The sequence below is a fragment of the Macaca thibetana genome, chromosome 15 (assembly GCF_024542745.1).
Source record: "Macaca thibetana thibetana isolate TM-01 chromosome 15, ASM2454274v1, whole genome shotgun sequence".
Lineage (NCBI taxonomy): Eukaryota > Metazoa > Chordata > Mammalia > Primates > Cercopithecidae > Macaca > Macaca thibetana.
Genome location: NC_065592.1, coordinates 24,866,992 through 24,890,142, shown reverse-complemented (window position 1 = coordinate 24,890,142; position 23,151 = coordinate 24,866,992). Strand labels below are relative to the sequence as shown.

The 23,151-nt window shown below is 41.9% G+C and overlaps 1 protein-coding gene and 1 long non-coding RNA gene across 3 annotated transcripts in view; one reads left to right on the top strand and one right to left on the bottom strand.

Annotated features, from left to right (window-relative positions):
* TNFSF8 (TNF superfamily member 8) overlaps positions 1 to 1,981 on the bottom strand; it is a 39,851-nt gene extending 37,870 nt beyond the window's left edge. For both annotated transcript variants that reach the window (XM_050762040.1, XM_050762038.1), the window contains exon 1: positions 1,425 to 1,981. In XM_050762040.1, the coding sequence (XP_050617997.1) occupies positions 1,425 to 1,619 (195 nt within the window). In that variant the 5' untranslated portion in view covers positions 1,620 to 1,981. The remainder of the gene's footprint in view (positions 1 to 1,424) is intronic.
* LOC126938010 (uncharacterized) overlaps positions 1 to 17,752 on the top strand; it is a 47,926-nt gene extending 30,174 nt beyond the window's left edge. The window contains exons 2-3 of the long non-coding RNA XR_007719928.1: positions 15,348 to 15,406; positions 16,935 to 17,752. This is a non-coding gene — a long non-coding RNA (uncharacterized LOC126938010). The remainder of the gene's footprint in view (positions 1 to 15,347; positions 15,407 to 16,934) is intronic.
* The last annotated feature ends 5,399 nt before the right edge of the window (positions 17,753 to 23,151 follow it).

Sequence of the window (23,151 nt, the reverse complement as noted above, 5' to 3'; positions counted from 1 at the left end):
TACAGAAGAAAAGATGCCCTAAAGTGTTTTCAAGATTATTATACTTAGTAGATGTAGATAAACCCATTAAATTATGAGTTTTAAGAATTCCACTATCTAAATCAAATATTTGTGACTCCTTCTTTTCACTTCTGTAGAGACATGAGCTTCAAAGCTTCCATTTAATTTCAAAGCTTGATGACCCTTGAGAAATAGATATCAAAGCCTTTTAAAGCCTAGTTCTTTCCAGCAATTGATTAGCTGTAGAGTATTTGGCCTAAGAAAACTGAAGAAAAACCAGAATAAATTCTGCAGGATTATAGTACCATGAAAAGTAGGAGCTATGAAGTAAGAAACAGAAATATTCTCACTTTGGCAGGTCATGTGGGTGGGTGCAGTTCTTAAATTACCCAAATTAACAACTTTACTTCATCAAAAAAAATTCACGAGCAATATATGCTATTACTACAGCATTTTCTACATAATACATACTGGTGGATTCTCTGTAAACACCAATTTCCTAAAATATGAAGAAGCTTCCTCTTTCTCCTCCTCTTCTGTTTTCAGAAACAAATCTTACCATTTACTTCAAAGTAAAACTCCCAAGACAGTCTGACCCTGTACAGCGTGCACCCAACAATTGCTTAGTATTGTGAGGAACCTCAGAGAGAACAGGTGCTAAAAACCTTTCAACTTTCTGCTTTTATGTGCTGTTTTTTTGTGACGCCCTAACTTCTTCAAAGTTGTGGCTTAAGAAGAAGCTTTCGATTTGTCTTGCTGGCTGTAACACCAAAATGTCCAAAGCTCTAAGAAGCCGTGGTCTTCTCTTTTGCCTCCTTCCCTTCTAGACCCTGGCCTCTGAAACTTAGCTACCTATATAAAACAAAAGCAAAACCAAAAACTCTTGGCAATGGGTGAGGCCTCAGAAACCTCCAGGACACTTGGACTTAGGATACGGAACTTCAGAATCCAGTCTGAAGTCCTTGAAGACACGATAGCAACTTGTGCAAATGTGTTATCAGGTTTCTTTATTGCTTCCTTCCTTGATATGGGTCCCTGGCTCATTAAGATTTAAATCTTAACTTTGAAAGGCCAATAGCTTCCCTCCACAGTTTTGCTCAGACAGGTCTGCAAAGTTTTAAGATGATGATGGTCTAACAACATTTCTCTCAACAAGCCAAATTATTTTAGAGAGTTAAGTTCCTCTTTCGTTTCTCCCTTTCTCATACACACACACACTGTATAACATATATATAATGTAACATAAATATATTGTGCTATACAGTATATACTATAGTATACATATATATATATAGAGAGAGAGTTTATTTATTTAATTTTTTTTTTTTTGCTCTTAACCAACAAACGAATATCGTTTGTTCCCAGGGCTCTTTCTCTAGGGAAAACAACAAGAAAAGGAAAGGGAGGAAGAGGAGTCCACTTACCGTCCTCTGAACTACCAACACCATAATGGTGGCCACCGTGAAGACGAGGCACAGAGCCAGCGTGGCTGTGGTGAAATAGAAATAGCTGCGGCTGGTGGTCTCCAGGTGGCTGGCCACGGAGCCCGCCGGCACATGGGTGGCTGTGTCTCCAGGAGGGGCCATTCCGTTGAGTGCTTGCTGCAGCCCTGGGTCCATTCTTTATATAGTCTTCCCCACATCACACCTTATCTCTCTTCATCTGATTCGGTCCTGGGCCCATCTCTGTTCCAAGAAGGATTCTCCCCCTGAATCCTGAATCATGTGACTTGGAAAAAAACCTTCACCTGCTGCCTGGCGGAGAAACTCTTCTCTGGGGGCGTGAGTCGAGAGGCGGCAGCAAGGGTGGGGGAGAGGTTCATTTTTCATTGCCAGGGATTAAGTTGTGTGCAGAGAAACTAGCTACAGAGAAGGTGGCTGATGTCAGAGGGCGCGTAGGAAAATGACGGTTCCCCTACTCTGTGTGTGTGTGTGTGTGTGTGTGTGTGTGTGCGCGCACACACACAAAGCAACTTCTGTTTAGTTTAGACTCGGCCACAAAACGCCTTCCTGTTCAAGAATCTGCACCTTCTTTCAGCGAGGCCTGCGCCTCAGAAGCTCTCCCCAGATAATGAGTCCTTGCTGGGTCTCAGGGAGGCCGGATCCCTCGGACTGCAGTGGAATAACTCCAAAGGGTTCGGTTTGATCATATTGGCTCCTGCTGAAAAAGGGACCTGCTGCAGGCTACCTGGGGGAAAAGGGGCGCACAAATGGAGACATTTCTCCAAAGGGGGACTGGCTCATGGCAGTATGAAATTTGGGGTTCAAAGATACTGTCAGAGAGCAGGAATCTGGAAACATCGATCTTTTGAACAAACACTCCTGCAGAATGATTTGGGATCTGTTAAACCGGCAGATGAACCTGGGCCTGCGATAAAACTCATGAAGAGGGGAAGGAATTGGCAGTGAGGTGGTGTGGTGTGGAAATGTGGGGGCTGTGTGTGTTCTGCGTGGTGTACTATGTGGTGTGTGTGTATTTGTGGTATGGGGTATGTGTATGTGTTGTGTGTTCTGTATGGTATATGTATGCAGTGTGTGTGTGGTGTACGTTTGTGATCTGCGATGCATGCCATGTGTGGTGTGTATGTATGTGTTGTGTGTGGTGGGTTGTGTATGTATGTGTTGTGTGTGGTGGGTTGTGTGTTGTGTGTGTATGTGTTGTGTGTGTATATGACTACTATAATTGAACCTCTACCGTCTCAGGCACAGCGTTAGGAGTTACATGTGGCTTCACTCCACTTCTACCTCCACCCTCCGAGGCAGGCAATATTTATTTTTTGCAGATGGGAAAACTGAGGCTCAGGGAGGATGAAAACTATCTCAACCCAAGTCTCAAGTGTTGACCACTGAAAGAACTTGGGTGCATTTTGCAGCCTGCCTGGCTGAAAGCTCGTGCTAAGTCATTCTATCTTCACTGCAACTGAAAGCTAAAAACCTGAAGTGTGGTCTCAGCCCTTTCCCTTCTTAGCCTTGGGCCCTCATCCAAGTCTTTATAGTTCTCTCTGTTCCCTATCTGCATTACAGTCGTCAGGAAGACCAAGCGAGATGATGTCAGAGTACTCCATGAATAAAAATAGATTTGGGGATGGTGTCGGACAATTCCTGTTAAACATACCAAGTGGTCTACTGGGCCAGGTCTGGAATTTAGATACAACAGACAGATTATCTGGGGGACGGAGTTAGGTCACATCTGTGGTTACTAATGATCTCCATTTCAAAACACCATTTAAAATGTTAATCACCACATAGCTGCTGCCTCCAGATGGGGGTCTTTGATAGCTCCATTTGGTATCACCCTGGAAGAAGCTCATTCTGCGTAGCACCTCCTTTCCTTTCTGCTCACTTTTTGGCTGCAGTGCATCACTTTGAGCCAGCAGAGATCCCAGATGCCCTAAGGAAATATCCTGTGTCTAAAGCCGAACTTAGATTATTACCACTGCTGTTCTTGCATAGAACCAAAACTTCTGAGCATCTCCCAAATTAGGTCAGGCTTTAGGAGTTGGTCTAGACATTTCTTCCCAGTGAGTCTGTAAAAGCATGGATCCTGGAGACGAAAGATACATCAAGAGATAAATTGTTTTCCTGGGCTAAATAGAGTAGGGGAGATATACCCATTTTACAGTCAAGGAAACCGAGACCCCCGTGATCCCAAGTTGAGTTTAGTTTTGAAAACAGCATGTTCACATTCATTTGGTCTTGTAATTAAGGTGGGAAAGAGGCAAGCCAGTGTTTTCTGGGGCATGTACCTGGCTGATTTCAGGAGAAGGCTGTGTCCTCTGGTGGGCATGGACAGTGAGTGGGTAGCAAGGGCTGTGTGGTCTGCCCAGAGCTGCTGAGAACCAGTTGCTCCCTTGGCCCTCTTGTTCAGCCCCTTTGATCAAAGCGGAAAACTTCTGATTGTTGAATGGAAGCTGTGGGTGTTGAAAAATAAAAAGGCTTTGCTTGAAGTTCAGGTCTTCCTGAAGGCCTTTGGGGCTGAGAAGGGCAGTGGAAAAAAATGTTTGTCTTACAGTTACCCGTTTTGCATACAGTACAATGTCCTGGGAGGGAAGGCTGACAAGGGGGAAAAATCACCCTTTGTTTTTACTCAACTTTCTGAGCAGTTGAGATTTTCAGATCAGTTCCTAGTACAGTAGTTTGTGGGCTCAATTCATTTCTTTTGCTGTGGCACTCCTTTACTCACAAACCTTCAATGGCTCCCTATTTCCCACCCCCATTGCTCTAAGCCCCTCTCTGCTTTCCAGCTGTTCTATATCCTAGCCTGGCCAACGTAGAAATCCATGACCTGTGCTAACTGGCTTCTTTCTGTCTTCTAGTCAAGCCATACGATGTGCAGATGGAAGGAGCCTTTGCAGAATTTCTTGTTGAGTAAGTTTTAAACCCTTTCGGAAGCAAAGCTGTACAAGGAATATAAAAACATAAGAAAACAGGGTTGCTTTGGCTGAAGCACAGGTGGGACAGAGAGAAGGGCTAAGCTTCACCTGCTCATTCGCCCTTTTCTGGCATGGGGTCTCTCCAAGGTGAACAAAATTTAGAAACTTCAGAAAATTTGGCTGGAATCCCTCAGTCCACAAAAGGAGGAAACTGGGACACAGAAATGGGAACAACTAAAGGAAGTACACACCAGCAGGGAGAGAGACAGGTGTAAGAGTCCCCTCTGCTCATTCTCTCTCTCCTTTTTCTTTTCTTTTTTCTTTTGACTGAGTCTCGCCCTGTCGCCCAGGCTGCAGTGCAGTGGCGCAATCTTGACTCACTGTAACATCTGCCTCCTAGGTTCAAGTGATTTTCCTGGCTCAGCCTCCTGAGTAGCTGGGATTACAGGCACACACATCCACACCTGGCTAATTCTTTCTTTTTTTTTTTTTTTTGTATCTTTAGTAGAGATGGGGTTTCACTATGTTGGCCAGGCTGGTCTTGAACTCCTGACCTCGTGATCCCCCTGTCTCAGCCTCCCAAAGTGCTGGGATTACAGACATGAGCCACCATGCCCGGCCCCCTCTGCTCATTCTCATGCCAGCTCTGCTAATATTCCAGGTGCATCCAGGCTTCCTCTCACGTTTTGCTTGGCTTTCCACTGCTCCCGTTCTTCCTCTCCCTTCTAGCCTTTGCCAACCTGCCTCACTGTCTCCAGGAATGCTTGCCCAGATCTCTCAAGTCCACCAACACGGTCTCTCTGGAACATCTCTATTTTCATGCCACATAACCTAATTGTCTAATTTTCTACTTCTTTCCATGTGGAACCCAAGTGTGTAAACACATGTAAATGTTGCCTGGCTCATGAGATGAGAGTCCCTGAGGGCCGTCTGCACTTTCCTAGTCTTCTAAGTCTTTGCATGTCAACTTGCATTTCTTGCTGCTGGGCATATATGTAGGGTTGACCTTCAATCTGTGCTTCGTGTTTATGGAAAGAGAAAGTTCTGGAAGGATGGCTTATGTAAAGAAATTGTGTGGTGGCGTTCTTGCCTCTCTCTTCTCAACTGTACTCCTTGTCTCTATCCTTCTCCAGAGAATGGCACCATGAGAGTGATCACCCCAGCCTCATTTCAGCCTGGAATTTGCTTCTGAGGTGTGGCTGCAGTGCCTAAGACTCAGTGGGAAAATAGAACTAACCTCTCATCCCTTCAAGAAGGAACCCCATTTTGAAAAATAAAGAGAAGCCAGCAGTAGCCATTCCTCCAACATTGCTTTCCTCTATAAGGGACTGGGAGATCTCTGTCGTAGAGACTAGAGGCCCTCAGGTGTAAGCCCACACCAGCAGTGGCAGCAATAGCACCTGGGAACTTGGTGGCACTTTAAGACCCTCTAGACCTACTCTAATGCAGAAACTCAGGCTGGGGTCTGGTAGTCTGTTTTAACAAAGCACTCCAGGGCATGCAGATGCCTGAGACCATTTGAAAAACAATGATTTAGGGAAACAATCTCCAAGAGATCATTGGTCCAAAATTTAGCCTTTGGGCAGGTAAACTACCACCTCCATTGTGCAGGTAGGGAAACTGAGGCATAATAAAGTTATTGTCTGGCGTCATATAGCTGGGTCATGTTGGTTTACAGACTGGTTTTTCTGCTCCCTTGATTGAACTCTCTTTCTAACCTTGACTATGTCTGCAGGCTCTAGAAATACTTTCAGAACCTTTCTGGAATGCAGATATATTTGGAGTAGAATGGAGATATTTTATTGCATTTAAAATCATTAGGTTGGTGCAAAAGTGACTGCAGTTTTTGCCATTAAAAGTAACTTGCCGGGCGCGGTGGCTCACGCCTGTAATCCCAGCACTTTGGGAGGCCGAGGCGGGCGGATCACAAGGTCAGGAGATCGAGACCACGGTGAAACCCCGTCTCTACTAAAAATACAAAAAATTAGCCGGGCGCGGTTGTGGGCGCCTGTAGTCCCAGCTACTCGGGAGGCTGAAGCAGGAGAATGGCGTGAACCCGGGAGGCGGAGCTTGCAGTGAGCCGAGATCGCGCCACTGCACTCCAGCCTGGGCGACAGAGCGAGACTCCGTCTCAAAAAAAAAAAAAAAAAAAAAAAGTAACTTAATAATTTTATTCATTTAAGGTTCTCTTTTGGTGATCACTGTACATGGTAGAAATATATATATATTTTTAACTATGGGTATATGTGAGACAAGGACAGACTCTCCCAGGGTGTATTCAAGCAATAACACACGTAACTAAATGGCCTTTTGAGGTGGGAGTGTCCTGTCCCTTTAACTTCAGAGCTCTTTGTCTTACTGGGGCTAACTTGAAGAGATTGGACGCTGGAGTTGAGCCACAGTGACACTTCACTGAGAGGGCCCGGTGAGGACAGGGACAGTGGGAGGAAGATTTGGAACAGGGCTAGCAAACTGAACCACAGGCCAAATCTGGCAGGCACCTATTTTTGTAATTGAAGTTCTATTGAGATGTAATCATGTCCATCTGTGTGTACATCTATGGCTTCAATTCCACTACAACAGCAAATCTGAGTGGTTTCAACAGACCTCATAGCTGGTGAAGTCTGAAATATTTGCTATTTAGACCTTTACAGAGAAAGCTTGTTGACCCTTGGTTTAGAGTATTAAAATAGACCCAAGCCAGGATAACCGAAAGAGATTTGGGAAAAAGAACAGAAATTTATTTCCTAATACACTTTCATGCGGAGAAAAGGGAACTCATTCCCTATTGGTGGGAATGTAAACCAGTACAGCCACCATGAAAAACAGTACGAAGAGTCTTCATAAAGCTGAAAATAGAACTACCATTTGATCCAGCAATCCCACTACTGGGTCTCTACCCAAAGGAAAACAATCAGTATATCAAAGAGATACCTGCACTCATATGTTTACTGCAGCACTATTCACAATAGCAAAGATGTGGAATCAACTTAAGTTGCTCATAAGCAGATGAATGGATACAGAAAATGTGGTATATATGCACAGTGAAATACTATTTGGCCAAAACACAGAATAAAACCATGTCATTTGCAGCAACATGGATGAAACTGGAGATCATTATCTTAAGTGAAATAAGCAGGCACAAAAAGACAAATATCACGTGTTCTCATTTACAAGTGGCAGCTAAAAAATTGTGTCACATGGAGGTAGAGAGTAGAAAGGTGGAGAACATAAACTGCGAAGGATGAGTGCTGGGGGAGTGGGAAGACAAAGAGAAGTGGGTTAAAGGGTATGAATATACAGAGGATAGAAAAAATAAATTCACAGTAGTATGACTATATTTAAACAAAAATGTACTTTACTCAGGAGATGGACACCCTAAATACCCTGATTTTGTCACTATGTGATATATACATGTAACAAAATTTCACATGTGGCCCATAAATTTGTTCAAATAAAAAAAAAAGACACCTCTATAAAATCTTCCCTAATGTCTAAATTGTTAACTCATGCTTCATGTGAGATTCTTTTTGGAATTCACTAATTGTAGAGAAGCTATGTGTTCTGGTTGGTGGATGACAAAAATAGATTACTGAAGAAGACAGAGCTGATAGAAAGGTGGGACAGAAGCCATCTGGGAGTTAGATAGATATACTTCCAGTATTGGTGATATATATACGTGTGTGTTGAAATCATACCATATCTATCTATCTATTGATCTATCATCTATCTCTTTATCTATCTATCTATCTATCTATCTATCTATCTATCTATCTTCTTGTCAACCTTAAAAAAGTTTTGAGACAATGTAAAATAAATGCACAGGTATATACTGTAACCATTAACACAAGATAAAAGGTAGGAGTCAAGATATAAAAGTAGAGAGTAAAGTGAATGTATTAAGAAATCCTGTCTGATAATAGTTTTGTTAGTTAAGCATAACCTGTATACTTATGAGTTTCCGGGTAACCAGGGAAAAGAAGCAGATACATTGGATTGCATAACTCTCTTTGGTCATAAAAAGCAGATGAGGTTAAAAGGAGAAATGGATACATTGCTGATTATATAAGTGCTTTGAGATATACAACATATTCCAAAATGCCAGATGAATGTAATCTATGAATTTAAAGCATGCCATTGCAATGAATTAGGATAATGGCAGATTTTACCAAGTGGAAATACTGAAATTTTTTTAATGTAATTTTACGATTTTCAGTGATGCAGAACTAATGATAAACTAATACTAGGGAAGTAGGAGATTCAAGGAAAGAAAAAATAAAAAAGAACATCACTTTTCTGGCTTCTGAGGGCTTCCAGTATAGCTGAATGGCTAGAAAACTCTTTTAGTTACATGGTCCTTAATAACTCCATTGTCTTTCAAAGAAGAGAGATGAGTCTGCATTCTTTGCAAAGCTGGGGAAAGTCCTTCCATATCGATTAATAATGGATGTGGGAAGAGACATCCACTGGGTATTTGAGAGCTTAATATGTGCTAGGCGCTGCCCATATAACAATGAGCAAGTCAAACATCTCTGCTTTCATGTAATTTACAGTAAGGTGGGTAAGACAAGAAATTAAATAAATAATTATTACATAACGTAATTTATAGTAATAGCCAATTCATGGTGTTATGTGTACACAGTAGGGAAATCTTAAGCTGATCTGTCATTCTCTAGGGGACTTCATTGAGGTTAACTCTTCTACCTCTACACTAGCTTGATGAGTAAGACTCCACCCCAAACTCTTTCTAGGTCATTTCACCCTTCCTCTTCCAGTTTAAAATCTTTTAACATTTCCCCGTGCCCGCAAAATCCTGGTCATGTTTCCTTGGAAGGCCTCCCTGGCCTTCCCCTAAGCTTTGTTTTCAGCCTCTGATTCCATTCCCTCGACTCCAGGCACACTTCTTTATTCCAACCCCAATGCCGGACTCCATTTCTGTGCAGGCGGCATCCTCACTGCGACATCAAATGCCATTTCTTACATCTTTCATTAAAAAAGGAAAAACAAATTACTGCTCATATACTGCCTCTTTTCTGTGCTTCCTCCCTCTACTTCTAGTAAGAAATAAATCCCTCTTTCCTCTGTAGGGTTTCATATCATGCTTCTACCTGCAATCAATAATGATGAGAGTATTAATTATTATTATTATTATTATTTTTTTTTTGAGACGGAGTCTTGCTCTGTCACCCAGGCTGGAGTGCAGTGGCCGGATCTCAGCTCACTGCAAGCTCCGCCTCCCGGGTTTACGCCATTCTCCTGCCTCAGCCTCCCGAGTAGCTGGGACTACAGGCGCCCGCCACCTCGCCCGGCTAGTTTTTTTGTATTTTTTTTAGTAGAGACGGGGTTTCACCGTGTTAGCCGGGATCGTCTCTCGATCTCCTGATCTCGTGATCCGCCCGTCTCGGCCTCCCAAAGTGCTGGGATTACAGGCTTGAGCCACCGCGCCCGGCTGAGAGTATTAATTATTATTTTACGGTTACAACAACTGCCTACCTTTAGGGAGCTCGTATTATGATCTCATGTGCTAAGCACATGATGCTCATTTCACTTAGTTTTACAATATTCCCATTAATGCTATTATTCTTATTTGGCAGATAAAGAAACTGAGACTTGGGGTTGCAAAATGGGTTTTCCAAGTTTTTACTGCTACTAATCGATGGAGTTGGCATTGTTGCACAGGTCTGCCTGATTCCAGAGAAAGTTGCTGTGACAACTATGGAATTATATGACCTGTATTCTAAGGCAGCAATGTAGGGCTCTCCCCAGATGCACTGTAGCACCTTGAGAATACAGCATGTGGTTTGTACATGTTCATGCCTAGCAGGCTCCCAATAAATGTTTAAACTATACATTTACCTAGTAATTTTAAATACAAAATATCAGGAAAAACACGATTTGTTTTAAGGTTTTTTCTTTTTTTCATTTTACAGAAATCCAAAAACGTAGGACCATCCCAGAAAAGAGATCTCAGCTCAGGCCTGGCTTTTTCTGTGGTTCCCTCTTGCTGACTTCCATCCTCCAAATATCTGTCTCTCCCCACCCTGCCTTTTGCCTCTAAGTGCATGTACTCACACATGTTTTTGAAACAGAAGTAGACAGAAAATGTTGCACATAGATGTCTCAGGGGACTGGGGACTGGTGCCTTCTTGGAATGGTTCCTGGAACATAATCGGTGTGCATAAACTTTGGATGAACAAATGCTATTTCAAGAAAGAAAGAAAGAGAGAAAGAGAGAGATCTGAATCTGAGTACATTTTAGAAGTTCAATATCTGAAGTTTTTTGAAAAGAAGAATGGCTCATTTCTGAGTTACTGAAAATTTTCACATGTACAATCAATCAGGCATCTGTCCTCTGGTTATGCTAGATTTATGGGCTTTGCTGGGGGTGGAGGCAGGTACTGAAAGATCTAAAGCTTTGTTTTCTGATGTTAGCAAAATCAGGAAGTGACCTTTTCTCTTTAAAGTGGGCTAACATTTTCTTTTTTTTCAATTTCTATGAAATAGAAAGCTTGGTGGTGTTGGTTTTGAAGTAAAAATCAATGTATCTTTGCATGGATAGGGCAATTGAGTAAGCTATATCAGATTGAACAGGTACATTAGCTGTGCAGTGGTGCATGTATTCAGTTGTGAAAAGACAAGCAAAGGAGAAACAGGTGAACCACAGCATAGAGCACCAATTCATTTTTCAGTGATTTTTTTTCTTTTTATACTTTTAATTACTTTGCCTTCTTAACATTGAACTTTCAGCTGTGCAAAGAAAGGGAGGATTGGAAGACAGTAATTGCCCACGTGTGGGTGTTTGCTTGATGCCCATGGGCAGAGGGGCCAGAGAGGGGATAGTCAATGTGGGGGATGCAAAAGGTGTTGAAAATGACTTTGAGTGGAGCAAATTTCTCTGGGAAATTTGTATTCAGTGAAGCTATAGAAGACTGAATATTTGAAGAATAGTTCAAAGAAGTGTCTAGGAAATGCAGATCTGACTTCAACTCCCCTTCCGCCTTCTACTCCAAACCAAACATTTATGAAGCCCTGCAATAAGGTAGGTGCTTGCAGCCTTTAGGGGGGGCACTTAGTCACCCCAAGTCTCAGTTGTTTTCACTGGTAGCATGATAATAATCATTTTCACGTTTAGAGTGGTTAAAGGATGGATATTGTGTGTTTAAAACACCTGAAAACATCTCCTTGTATAATACATAGCGGGCACTTAATTTACATTTGTTGAAAGGATCTGAGCCTTTTCTGTTTGTTTTTCCTTTTCTTTTTTTTCTGAGGCAGGGCCTTGTTCTGTTGCCCAAACTGGAGTACAGTGGCATGATCACTGCAGCCTTGACCTCCCGGGCTCAAGCCATCCTCCCATCTCAGTCCCCTAAGTAGCTAGGATTGCAGGCATGTGCCACTATGTCTGGCTAATTAAAAATACATTTTTTGTAGAGAGGAGGTCTTGCTATGTTGCCCAGTCTGGTCTTGAACTCCTGGGCTTAAGCAATCCTCCTGCCTTGGCCTCCTAAAGTGCTAGTATTACAGATGTAAGCCACCACACCTGGCCAGGTGTGAGCCTTTCTTATGTTGACTTGAAGTGTGAGACTCCAAGCTAGCCAAATAAATCACTGGGCTACATCTCCAGACAAGAACAACTCTTCCTTCTTTCTTCTCAAATCACCCAAGATAATCTTTTCACTTTTCTCCCATCTTCCACACTCTGAGTTATCCATTTGTAAGCTGTTGATTTCTTTGGGGACATTGTCCGCATGAACTTTTTGTAAAGCGTCATTGATTTCACCATTCTTCCACTCAAGCTTCACCAAAAATTTGATGTTTGTTCTTGCTTCAATTCTAGCAGAATTTACTTCATTCTGATATGGGAGCTTTTCAAACTGTATTTCCTTTTTAGTGCCTCAAACTAAATCTGTTTCAGACATGTTATAACAAGTTAGTAGGCCGGGCGCCGTGGCTCAAGCCTGTAATCCCAGCACTTTGGGAGGCCGAGACGGGCGGATCACGAGATCAGGAGATCGAGAGACGATCCCGGCTAACACGGTGAAACCCCGTCTCTACTAAAAAATACAAAAAAAAACTAGCCGGGCGAGGTGGCGGGCGCCTGTAGTCCCAGCTACTCGGGAGACTGAGGCAGGAGAACGGCGTAAACCCGGGAGGCGGAGCTTGCAGTGAGCTGAGATCCGGCCACTGCACTCCAGCCTGGGTGACAGAGCAAGACTCCGTCTCAAAAAAAAAAAAAAAAAAAAAAGTTAGTATGAGTTTATTTTGGTGCAAAACATTTTTGAACTCCATGGAGTTTGTTCACAATATGCATTTTTCATAAATTTTTGAAGACCTCTTGTATTTATCTCTTTTGTTTTCACATTTTATATATTTTCATTTCAAATGAAAAATGTATGATTGTATTATTTTTATAACACAATGCATTATATTGTATTATGTGTTTTTTTATAAAGAAGGTACTGGAAACAACTCTAATCCTTACCCATAGAGAAGACATAAGTAACATCTTGGGACCATACGGAATATATGTTGTACTGTTGTTTTCATTTTTAATACCTGTGGTTTCCTATTTCTCGTAGGAAAATCTAGTATTTCCTTATCGAAATACCATGTATGACTTCTCACTACCTCTTTCCAGGGAATGTGGAATATATAAAAATAAAATTAAATTTCTCCCTCTGAAGCCAGCTCACGGATTAGTTGACCCAGCCCTGTGTGCCCTTTTCTGTGTTCTCCAAAAAGTTGCTTTCCGGCATAGCCCATTCGGTTCTTCACTTCAAAAAATGTTAGTGTAGCTGATGAACAGCTGGATAGAATGGGAACTGGGAGAGAATAAAGTATCAGTCTGAAGGGCTCACTGTGCCAATTTGGCGGCACTATAGAAGAGAGTTCCTCTGCTCTCAGAGTGCTGGAACCCATGCATGGCTGGAAAAGCAGGAAGGACTCTCTTGGCCTTGAGCTTCTCCCATGAAGTCCTGCCTTTAAATTTCCCTGTGGATGTTTATTGGAGGATCCAGGCTGAGCAAAACTGGCCCAGCTCTTCTGGACTTCATGGGACCAGGGGAGCCCTGTGTTCTAGTCTACATGGATTTTCTCTTATTGTCTTTTTCTCTTTCTTTCATGTGATGGAGCTTGGTAAACATTTTTGAGGGATGGTAATAAAGCCTAAATGTTAATACACTTAAAACATTGAGGGAAATTGTTGTCTAGGCTGTGTTGGGACTGGAGGCTAATTGATTAGCCACAGTCCTGGTTCATTCATACTGCTGCCTCTCAAACTTTAACTGTACATAAGAGTCACGTGGAGACCTTGTTAAACTGTAGATTATAATTTAGAAGGTCTGTAGGGAGGAGGTTGACTGTGTTTCTCACAAGTCCTGGGAGAATGCTGATGCTGCTTCTCCAAGATGTGTACTTTGAATAGCAAGGAAAGGTAATCAAAGTCACATGACCACAGTGGTCAATTTCACTTAGAAGAGTGTTCCAGAGGAAACACAGCAGGCCAAGACGGCAGCATCAAGCATATCATCTTTTTGGTGTGAGTCTTCATGGCAGTCCAAGGGCCAGGCTCCTTCTCCCACCAACAACACAGGTGGTGTTGTTGTAAAGACTACAGGATTAAATATGGGAACCATCCTAGCTTAAAAACTCAAAGCTCCAAAGGAACCAATATCTGTTATAACAGCATCCAGTTCTTGCACTGTGGGAAGCCTCAATCTATGTCTTCCCTCCAGGTATTCATATTCATTCACAGTTTGCCCGGTGTAGAATCAGTTTATCAATCAGATGTCATTTTCCTCATTAACAATGCCATTCCACCTTTATCAGGGACTAGCTTCCAGGGAATAGTGCTGTAAGGTTACCCCATAGTCATTTTCCTACAGAGAAAGCAAAGGCATTTTATTAAAACTTGACTTATACCTATGTCTTTATAGCAAGAAAATAAAATATAATAATAATAATAACAAAACAAAACAAAAACTTTACATATACCAATTTGTTTTAAGTTCGTGAGCACACAAAGCCACCAGGAAGTCTACAGTAACCCGTCTCCCTTGCAGTTAGAGTGAGGCCATGTGGCCAGTTTGAGGCCATGGAATGTGGTTGTGAGTTAGGTATTTCTCTGAGCAATTTCTCAGCTAGCTAGATGGCTGCAGGCAGATGATCCAGTAAACTTTACTTAGTAAAGGACTCCAGGGAAGACTTTTGGGGATGATGAAGCCTCAAGGTGAAGGGAGAACAATAGAATGAGCAGAGAGGTATCTGGTAAGAATTGTGTATGATATAACTAGCTTAACCCTATAATTTATTGTTTAAGCCAGGATATATAAGAGGTAAAGAGGGGCCTCTTTTATTAATAACCACAATGAATTACACTGAGACAATAGGCATAAATGGAGATTTTCCTAGCCAAACCATGACATATAAGGTCATTCTAGCTATAATCCCTGTTGTTATCATTCAAGAAATTCTTCAGTGAAAAGCAATGTGATTTATCACTGTGTTTAGAACTGTGTGTATGTGTGGGAGGAAGGGGTATAATGAAGCATCGAATCTGGCTGCTAGGTAGATATGGGCAAAATCAGAGACCGTTCATGGTGATCTATTCACATTTGATTAGTATGAATAAGAAAATTCAGGGCTACAGAGGAGATGATGTTCCAATGTCACATCACAAGCCGATGGTTGAACCAGGCCTCAAACCCTTGATCTCTTTCTTTTTCCATTGTTCCACTCTACCCCTTTGCATTAGTCAGGAAAATACTAGGATATGCAGCAGTGACAAATAATCCATGAAATATCAGGGACTTAATAAAATAAAAATGTATTTCTCACTTGTTTGAAGTATAATAGGTGACAAGTAGCCCTGGTACCTACAGGGTGGTAATGGAGGGGAAGACTGGAATATTGCACATGGAGTATTTTCTGGATCAGGCATGGGAATGACATATATATAAAATCTTTCTCTCTCTAGCACTGCTGTCTGCATTCTATTAATCAGGATTCAGTCATGTGACCTGCATCCAAGTACAGGTAAGGGAAATGTGGTCCTTCTTGTGTGTCCAGGAAGAGGAAATGATGTGGTGGACATAAAGCATTTTCTTTGCACACCTTTTCAGAACTATGCTTTAACAATTGTGTAAGAAACTATATAAGTAAGATTGAAGTATCCATGAGTGCAGCAAAGTGTCCCCCACCCCCACTCCCATCCACTGTAGGAGACTGCATTAGTCTTCTTGGGCTGCTATAATAAAATACCCTAGACTGGGTGCTTAAACAACAGACATTTATTTCTCACAGTTTTGGAGACTGGGAAGTCAGAGATCAGAGTGCCAGCAGGGTCAAGTTCTAATGAGGGCCCTCTTCATGGCTTGCAGATGGCTGCCTTCTTGCTGCATCCTACATGGTGGAATGAGAGGGAGCAAGCTCTCTGGTCTCTTCTTGTAAGGGAACTAATGCCAACACAAGAACCTTCCCCTTACAACCTCATGTAAATCTAATTACTCCCAAAGGTCCTACCTCCAGATATCATCACAGTGGAGGTTAGGGCTTCAACATATATATTTTGGGGGGACACAAGCATACAGTCCACAACAGATAGCTTCTTTCATTTCTTTCCTATGCCCAGGATACTCTGCAACTGGAACTATGCACATTTGGGTTGTGGCCCACCTGTGAATCTGGGAGCTGGGACTTCTGGTTATGTGTCTTCCTGATGCACCAGCCTCTTGAAATGCCTACCTTTAGAGCTCTTGAAATAAGGAGGATGAAGGAAATTTATGAAAATGGTTGTGAAATTTATGAAAAGTGATTACTGTGGCACAAAGGGAGAGTGGTTGTCTGTTCATTCATTTAACACATTTTTTGAGCACTAAATGCAAGACATTATTCTAGAACTAGAGACACAAGGGTGGACAATAACAAACATGCTTGCTGCACACATCCTCAAGGAATTTTTTCTCTTAGTTGACAACATATACATTATTTTTGTGTTTATTTGAATAATACTTAATTATGGGTTATAATTAGTGCTATGAAGAAAAGGTACTAGTCATATGAATGGGCATGATCGGGGCATCCAATCCAATTTGGGGTATGTAAAAACTTCCTGGAGCAAGTAACATTAGCTTAGAGATCTGAAAGATAATTTGGAAGTAAAGTAATAATTGATGATGTGGTTGATGACGATAATGATGATGGCATTTATTGAGACCTTACTATGTGTCAGGCTCTGTTTTATGAGCCTTGCATGTATTATCTTGATTATTTCATACAGCAGGGGTGTCCAATCTTTTGACTTCCCTGGGCCACACTGGAAGAATTGTCTTGGGTCACGCATAAAATATGCTAACACTAGCGATTGCTGATGAGCTGAAAAATTGCAAAATACCTCGTAGTTTTAAGAAAGTTTACAAATTTGTGTTGGGCTGCATTCAAAACCATCCTGGGCTGCATGTGGTCTGCAGGCTATGGGTTGCACAAGTTTGCATTACAGTCATTCTACAATCTAGTTATTAATATTACTCCCTTTCTGTTTTTTTGTTTGTTTGTTTGTTTAAAGACAAAACTAGCTGGAGAAAAGAGAGTTGCATCTCCTACCAAAAAGGAACAAGTACAAAGACCCTGTGGTTGGAGAAGACATGGCATATAACACATTTGAGGAACTGAAGGAAAATATTTGGAATTATGCTGTGTACAATGCTAAAGGAAAAAGACTTCCTCCTTTCCCATCAAAGTGAGAATGTGTTGGGGAGGGAGGAGAGAAGGAAATGTGGAAGTTTGTGTTTGAATGTTAAATGTAACAGTCTATAAAATATACTTACCATGTAATATGAACTTATGGAAAATTTGATTTAAAGAAGTTGTGTCTGGATTCCTTGTAATGTTACTGCAAGATCTCAGAGAAATGTAGGCTTTTGGAAGATGTGTAAAACCCCAGTTTCAAGAGAATGGGACTCAGGTTTTGCTAGTACTTTCCATCTTTTGAAGCTAAAAAGTTGGGTATGGGAGCTACTGAGGATTTTTAAAGAACAGAGTTTAAGGAGAATACTCCCACTTAACCTCATTTAAATTTGCAATGTGTATTGGGGAAGATAGCAATTTTGTATAATACAGTGATAGCTTATCTAGTCTGGCTCAGCGTGTTTCACAGGAGGTTAATGGGAAAGGTTTTCTCATCTCAGAAAGTGATCAGCTCTCTTTGAAGTTAGAATTTGAGTCTCTATGCTAGGCAGCATTTTGTTTTCATTTAACTGATTTAGTTGTGAAATGTTCTGGCATTTCTTAATTCTGCAGAGGAGGTTTGTTCCTTTGAAACTGAGATGTATGTGTGCATTATTATATGTGTCGCACACATATTGACACATGTCTACATATCTGATGGATCCGTGTGTTCACTCATTTACTAGCAAGTATTTATTCAACATCTGTTATATGCTACATTCTGTGAATGCTTCAGTGAACTCGCCAAATAAGGTTTCTGTCTTCATAGCCATGGAATTGACAATCTGAGGGTGCTTATATAGACATAAACAAAAAGATAAATGTAGAAGTAAAAATGTTATTGACTACTAAGAAGAAAAAAAAAATAGGTTGGTATGTATGAGGAAGAATAATCAGATTGTCTACCTAAGAATGAGTGGTGTGTTTGATAGCTTCTGTTTATCCCTGCAGCCCCTCCTCCCACCCTTCCTTGCCCTTCCTGGGAGCCTTTCTGCATGGACTGCTTTAAAGGGCTCCTCTGCTTCCAGTGGGGATTGGCCATTGAGATGGTTGGTGAAGAATGAGGCTGGGTTATTTACTTTCCTGGCTCTCTCCAAGCCATATCTCTATTTGATTGAAACTCTCCACTGAAGGCCATCAATTCTCAATTCTTTAAGGTGGCCCTTACACTCACCCTCTCTAGGTTCTGGTACATTCCCTTCCCTCCTGCATCCAGTCTCCCCAGCTGATGGTAGCCATGGGGTACTACACTATCTCTTGTTGGTGTCCCTAAACCCTGTCCATAACTTTATATATGGCTTCTTTGTGAACATTTTACCCCATTTGGAATACGACACCTGTTTCCTGCCGAGGTCCTGACTGACATATATCCAAGAGGGTCTTTTTGAGGATGTGGCTTTTAAGTCAAAGTCTGAAATGTCAGAAGTTGTGGACCAGACGATTAATGGGAGGAAGTGGGTTTTAGAAGAAAGAAAGAATATGCATGAAGGCCCCCAGGATGGAAAGAACTTTGTATGTTCAAGGGACATGCAGAGGAGGAACCTATATTTAGGGACAAAGGACAGGTGGTGCTGGATGAGGCTGGAGAAGTGAATAAGAACAGCCACATCCAGCTTTGGAGATGCTGTTAGGGAGTGTAAGCAGGATAATCAATGACACTGTGTTTAGCTGAGCTGAAAATAATAGGGAAGACTTTCTGGAGTTGGTGGACTTTGAGTTGGACTTTAATGAACAGATAGAGAGAACTGTATTAGGCAGTGGTATTCAAAATAGCTGGTCTGTGTCTCAGTGAGATAAAAAACTTGTGCTTGAATGTAAATCAATACATTGCTTTCTTCACCAAGGCAGCCTTGCAGTGGGCCACCTGGCATTCGTAGGTAGGAGGTAGAGGAGAAGAGAAAGAGAAATTTGGTAAAGCAGACGCAGTCAAACCAGCTCACAGAATGGTACAAATACCAGGATAAGGAGTTGGGACTTTATGCTGTGGGCAATGGTGGTACATTGAATTTCTTTTTAAAAGAATGGCAAGATTAGAGCTATAGTTAGAAAGATAATCTAGCGTGATGTCAAGACTGGGTAGATTCAAGGGAGGAAAGTGTGGGGCAGTGATCAGAAACACTGTGGAAGTTCAGTTCTCTCTTTTGTGGTTTCATTAATTTAACAAGGTCTGTTTTATCTTTGAAATGACAGCTGTGGCCTAAAATGTGCTATTATTTACTGTCACCTTCCCATGCGAACTTTTGATGATGATGTTGATTTTTGATGAACAAAGCCAGGAGTCTTCAATAAAATAAAACAATAAAACAGAAGTCTTGAGAACAAAAGTGAATTGTGGTCTGCTAATTTTCAGTGTATTTATTTATTTTTTTTGGAAGTGAGGAGAATGTCTATTCTGTAAACATTGACTTGGGCAAAATATGAAATTTTACAAAGACCTAGCACTTTCAGAATAATGTCAAAGGATCACGCAGAGAAATCTGGTGAATTATCAGCAGGTTATTTGTAGATAAAAGACAGCAGGCTGGGTGCAGTGGCTCATGCCTGTAATCCCAGCACTTTGGGAGGCTGAGGCAGGCGGATCACAAGATCAGGAGATCAAGATCATCCTGGCCAACATGGTGAAACCCTGTCTCTCTAAAAATCCAAAAAAATCAGCCAGGCATGGTGCCACATGCCTGTAGTCCCAGCTACTTGGGAGGCTGAGGCAAGAGAATTGCTTGAACCTGGGAGGCGGAGGCTGTAGTGAGGCGAGATTGCACCACTGCACTCCAGCCTCCTGTGTGACAGAGCAAGACTCCATCTCAAAAACAAACAAACAAACAAACAAACAAACAAACAAACAAATAAAAAAACCACAGCAATTACTTTTACTATAAAGGCTGCAAATAAGATTTATAGAAGAGAAAGGGGTGAGGTGGGGGAGGAAAAACAACTGCCGGCGGTCTAGGGAGTGAATCTCGTGTGCACATTTTCTGGGTAAACTGATTGGCTGGTATCAAGTAAATATTTCAGGGTGGACAGTATTTCTTTGAGAAGACAGGCTAGAGATGTCAAGGGCAACCATTCCCATTGTTTATGGATTCTCTGCAAAGCCTGGAGAGTCTGGCTGAGGCACACATGTGACGGACTTCTTCTCTGTTTTCTTGGATCATCGCCGTAGCACCTTCACCACTTTCTTCATCAGAACTTCTCAGTTATCAAACTGATGTTATCGAAGTGATGGGTAGTCCTGAGCATGGTGTAGGTGCTCAATAATGCTCTTTAAAACACATGCACTTATGGGCACACACAAGTTGGAATGGTGACAAGTGCCTAGTCACATGTCAAAGAAGCCTGTAGAGCAAGCATGTCCAACCCACACCTCCCAGGCTGCATATGGCCCAGGACGGCTTTGAATGTGGCCCAACACAAATTTGTAAACTTTCTTAAAATACTATGATATTTTATTGTGATTTCCTTTTTAAGCTCATCAGCTATCATAAGTTAGTGTACTTTATGTGTGGCCCAAGACAATTTTTCTTCCTCCAGGGAAGCCAAAAGATTGGACACCTCCGCTGTAGAGGATTCTGTTTGGTGACTGGCTTTAGTTAAGGGAATAGAGTTGTCTTCAGACCTCATGCGCCAGGCTCTTTCCCTCCCTGCTTTGTGTGTGATTCCTCTAGAACATACATCCATGCTTCACTCACATCTGCCATTAATAACCTGTCGATGGGATCTGTACTTGTTCTGTGACGTGTACATTTTGGAGCTTTTTCATAGAATACTCTCCTATCTTAAGCCTGCATACATAATTACTATAATCTTTCTTTCTTTCTTTCTTTCTTTCTTTCTTTCTTTCTTTCTTTCTTTCTTTCTTTCTTTCTTTCTTTCTTTCTTTCTTTCTTTCTCTTTCTTTGCTTCCTTTCTTCTTTCTTTCTTTTTTTTTTTTGAGGCAGAGTTTTGCTCTGTTGCCCAGGCTGGAGTCCGGTGGCATGATCTCAGCTTACTGCAACCTCTGCCTCCCGGGTTCAAGTGATTCTCCTGCCTCAGCCTCCTGAGTTGCTGGGATTGCAGGTGCTCACCACCATGCCTGGCTAATTTTTGTATTTTTAGTAGAGATGGGGTTTCACCATGTTGGCCAGACTGGTCTCGAACTCCTGATTTCAGGTGATCTGCCCGCCTTGGCCTCCCAAAGTGCTGGGATTACAGGTGTGAGCCACCACGCCTGGCCTTACTATATTTTCTATAAGGCCAGACTCCAAAATCACTCTGCAGTCACTTCTTGAAGCCATTTCTTATTCCCTCACTTCACAACAGTCTCCCTTCTCTAAATGCTTCTTAATAAATTTATCAGCACATCTATATATTTATTACTTTTGTCAATTCATTCAGCAAACATTTCTTGAAAGCCTACTCTATTATTTAATGAATGTTTACTAAGTGCCTTTATTATTATTATTATTATTATTATTATTATTTTTGAGACAGAGTCTCGCTTTCTCGCCCAGGCTGGAGTGCAGTGGTACAGTCTCGGCTCACTGCTGACTCTGCACCCCCGGGTTCAAGCAAGTCTCCTGCAACAGCCTTCTGAGTAGCTGGGATTACAAGTGTCCGCCACCAAGCCTGGCTAATTTTTGTATTTTTAGTAGAGACGGGGTTTTGCCATGTTGACCAGACTGGTCTTGAACTCCTGACCTCAGGTGATCTCTGCCTGCCTCGGCCCCCTGAAGTGCTGGGATTACAGGCGTGAGTCACCATGCCTGGCCCTTTATTATTAGATATATTATTCCATTCATGACTTGAAGCCATTCTACAGGTAGGGCTGTTATTGCCATTTTACAGATGAAGAAGCCTGAACTTAGGAAGATTATGTGGCTTCCTAGAGGCAGGCAGCTAAGTGGGTTAGTAAGGTGACCAACCATTCTGATTTGCCCAGAACTGAGGAGTTTCGGCAATTGTGAACTTTCAGACTCTTTGGCAAGCCAGAATGGTCAGTCAACTGACCTAGATTTGAATTTTGCTCTTTGCTGACTTTGACCTTAGGCAAATTCCTTCACCTCTCTGAATCTGTTATTTCATCTGCAAATTTTGGTCCTGAGAAAATTAAACAGGTCATGTGTATACAATGATTAGCACAGAGGAACATCTCAAAAAGTAGCAGCTATTATTATCCTTAAAAGATTTTAGGCTTTTCGTTATTTGGGAATTTTGTGCCTGGGATCTGTGCTTTCAGCAAATCCAAAAGGAGAAATGTTAATATATGTGGCATCAAGTAGAGATGACAGCTTCAGAGGCTGTTGTCATGTTCTTTTCCTTTGCAACTAGACGGATGTTAGAGAGAAAGGAGAAGGCATTTAACAAGTAATTATACAATTGCTTCATTAACTGACAATATTGTGAAGAAACACCGGGTTTTCTGTAAGCCTATTGAAGGAGACAGGGGTGTGACTGATCTGGGTAGTCTAGGAAGGCATCTCAGAGGAGGTGATTTTTACGAGCTCTGAAGGGCAAACAGCTGGGTGACTATGAGTATGGAGGGTTTCAGGTGCTTTCAGTCAGGGAATAGCATTTAGAAAAACCCTGAGGCTGGAAGGAGTCTGGCATGATTGAGGGTCTGAAAGGTGGCTCTTGTGGTTGGAATACAGAGAAGGAAAGGAGAGGCTGTAGTTTCTGGCTGTGATTCTGGGCCCTCTGTGAGTCCTTGAATCAACCTGACTGTGCTAATGTCAGGGGTGTTGTTTCATCATCATTACTACAATCTGCATTATCACAGCACCTGTCCATAGAGCTCTCACTATGTATCAGGCACAGTGGTAGGCACCTTCCACGCATTATTTTATAGGAACTTCCCAACAGCCCTGGGAGAATGGCATTGTTATCTTTGTTTTACTGATAAGGATACTGAGGTTCATGGAGTCCCTTGACTTGCCCAAGTCATATAGTTAGTAAGTAGAAGAAATGAACTGGAAGCTAATTCCATTTTATTATACAACCCCAGTCTATACCACACTTGTTGCTTCTTCCACAGTCCCCCTCTTCCTCCTCAACTCCAACACTCAGCAAAGTGCAAATTGGTA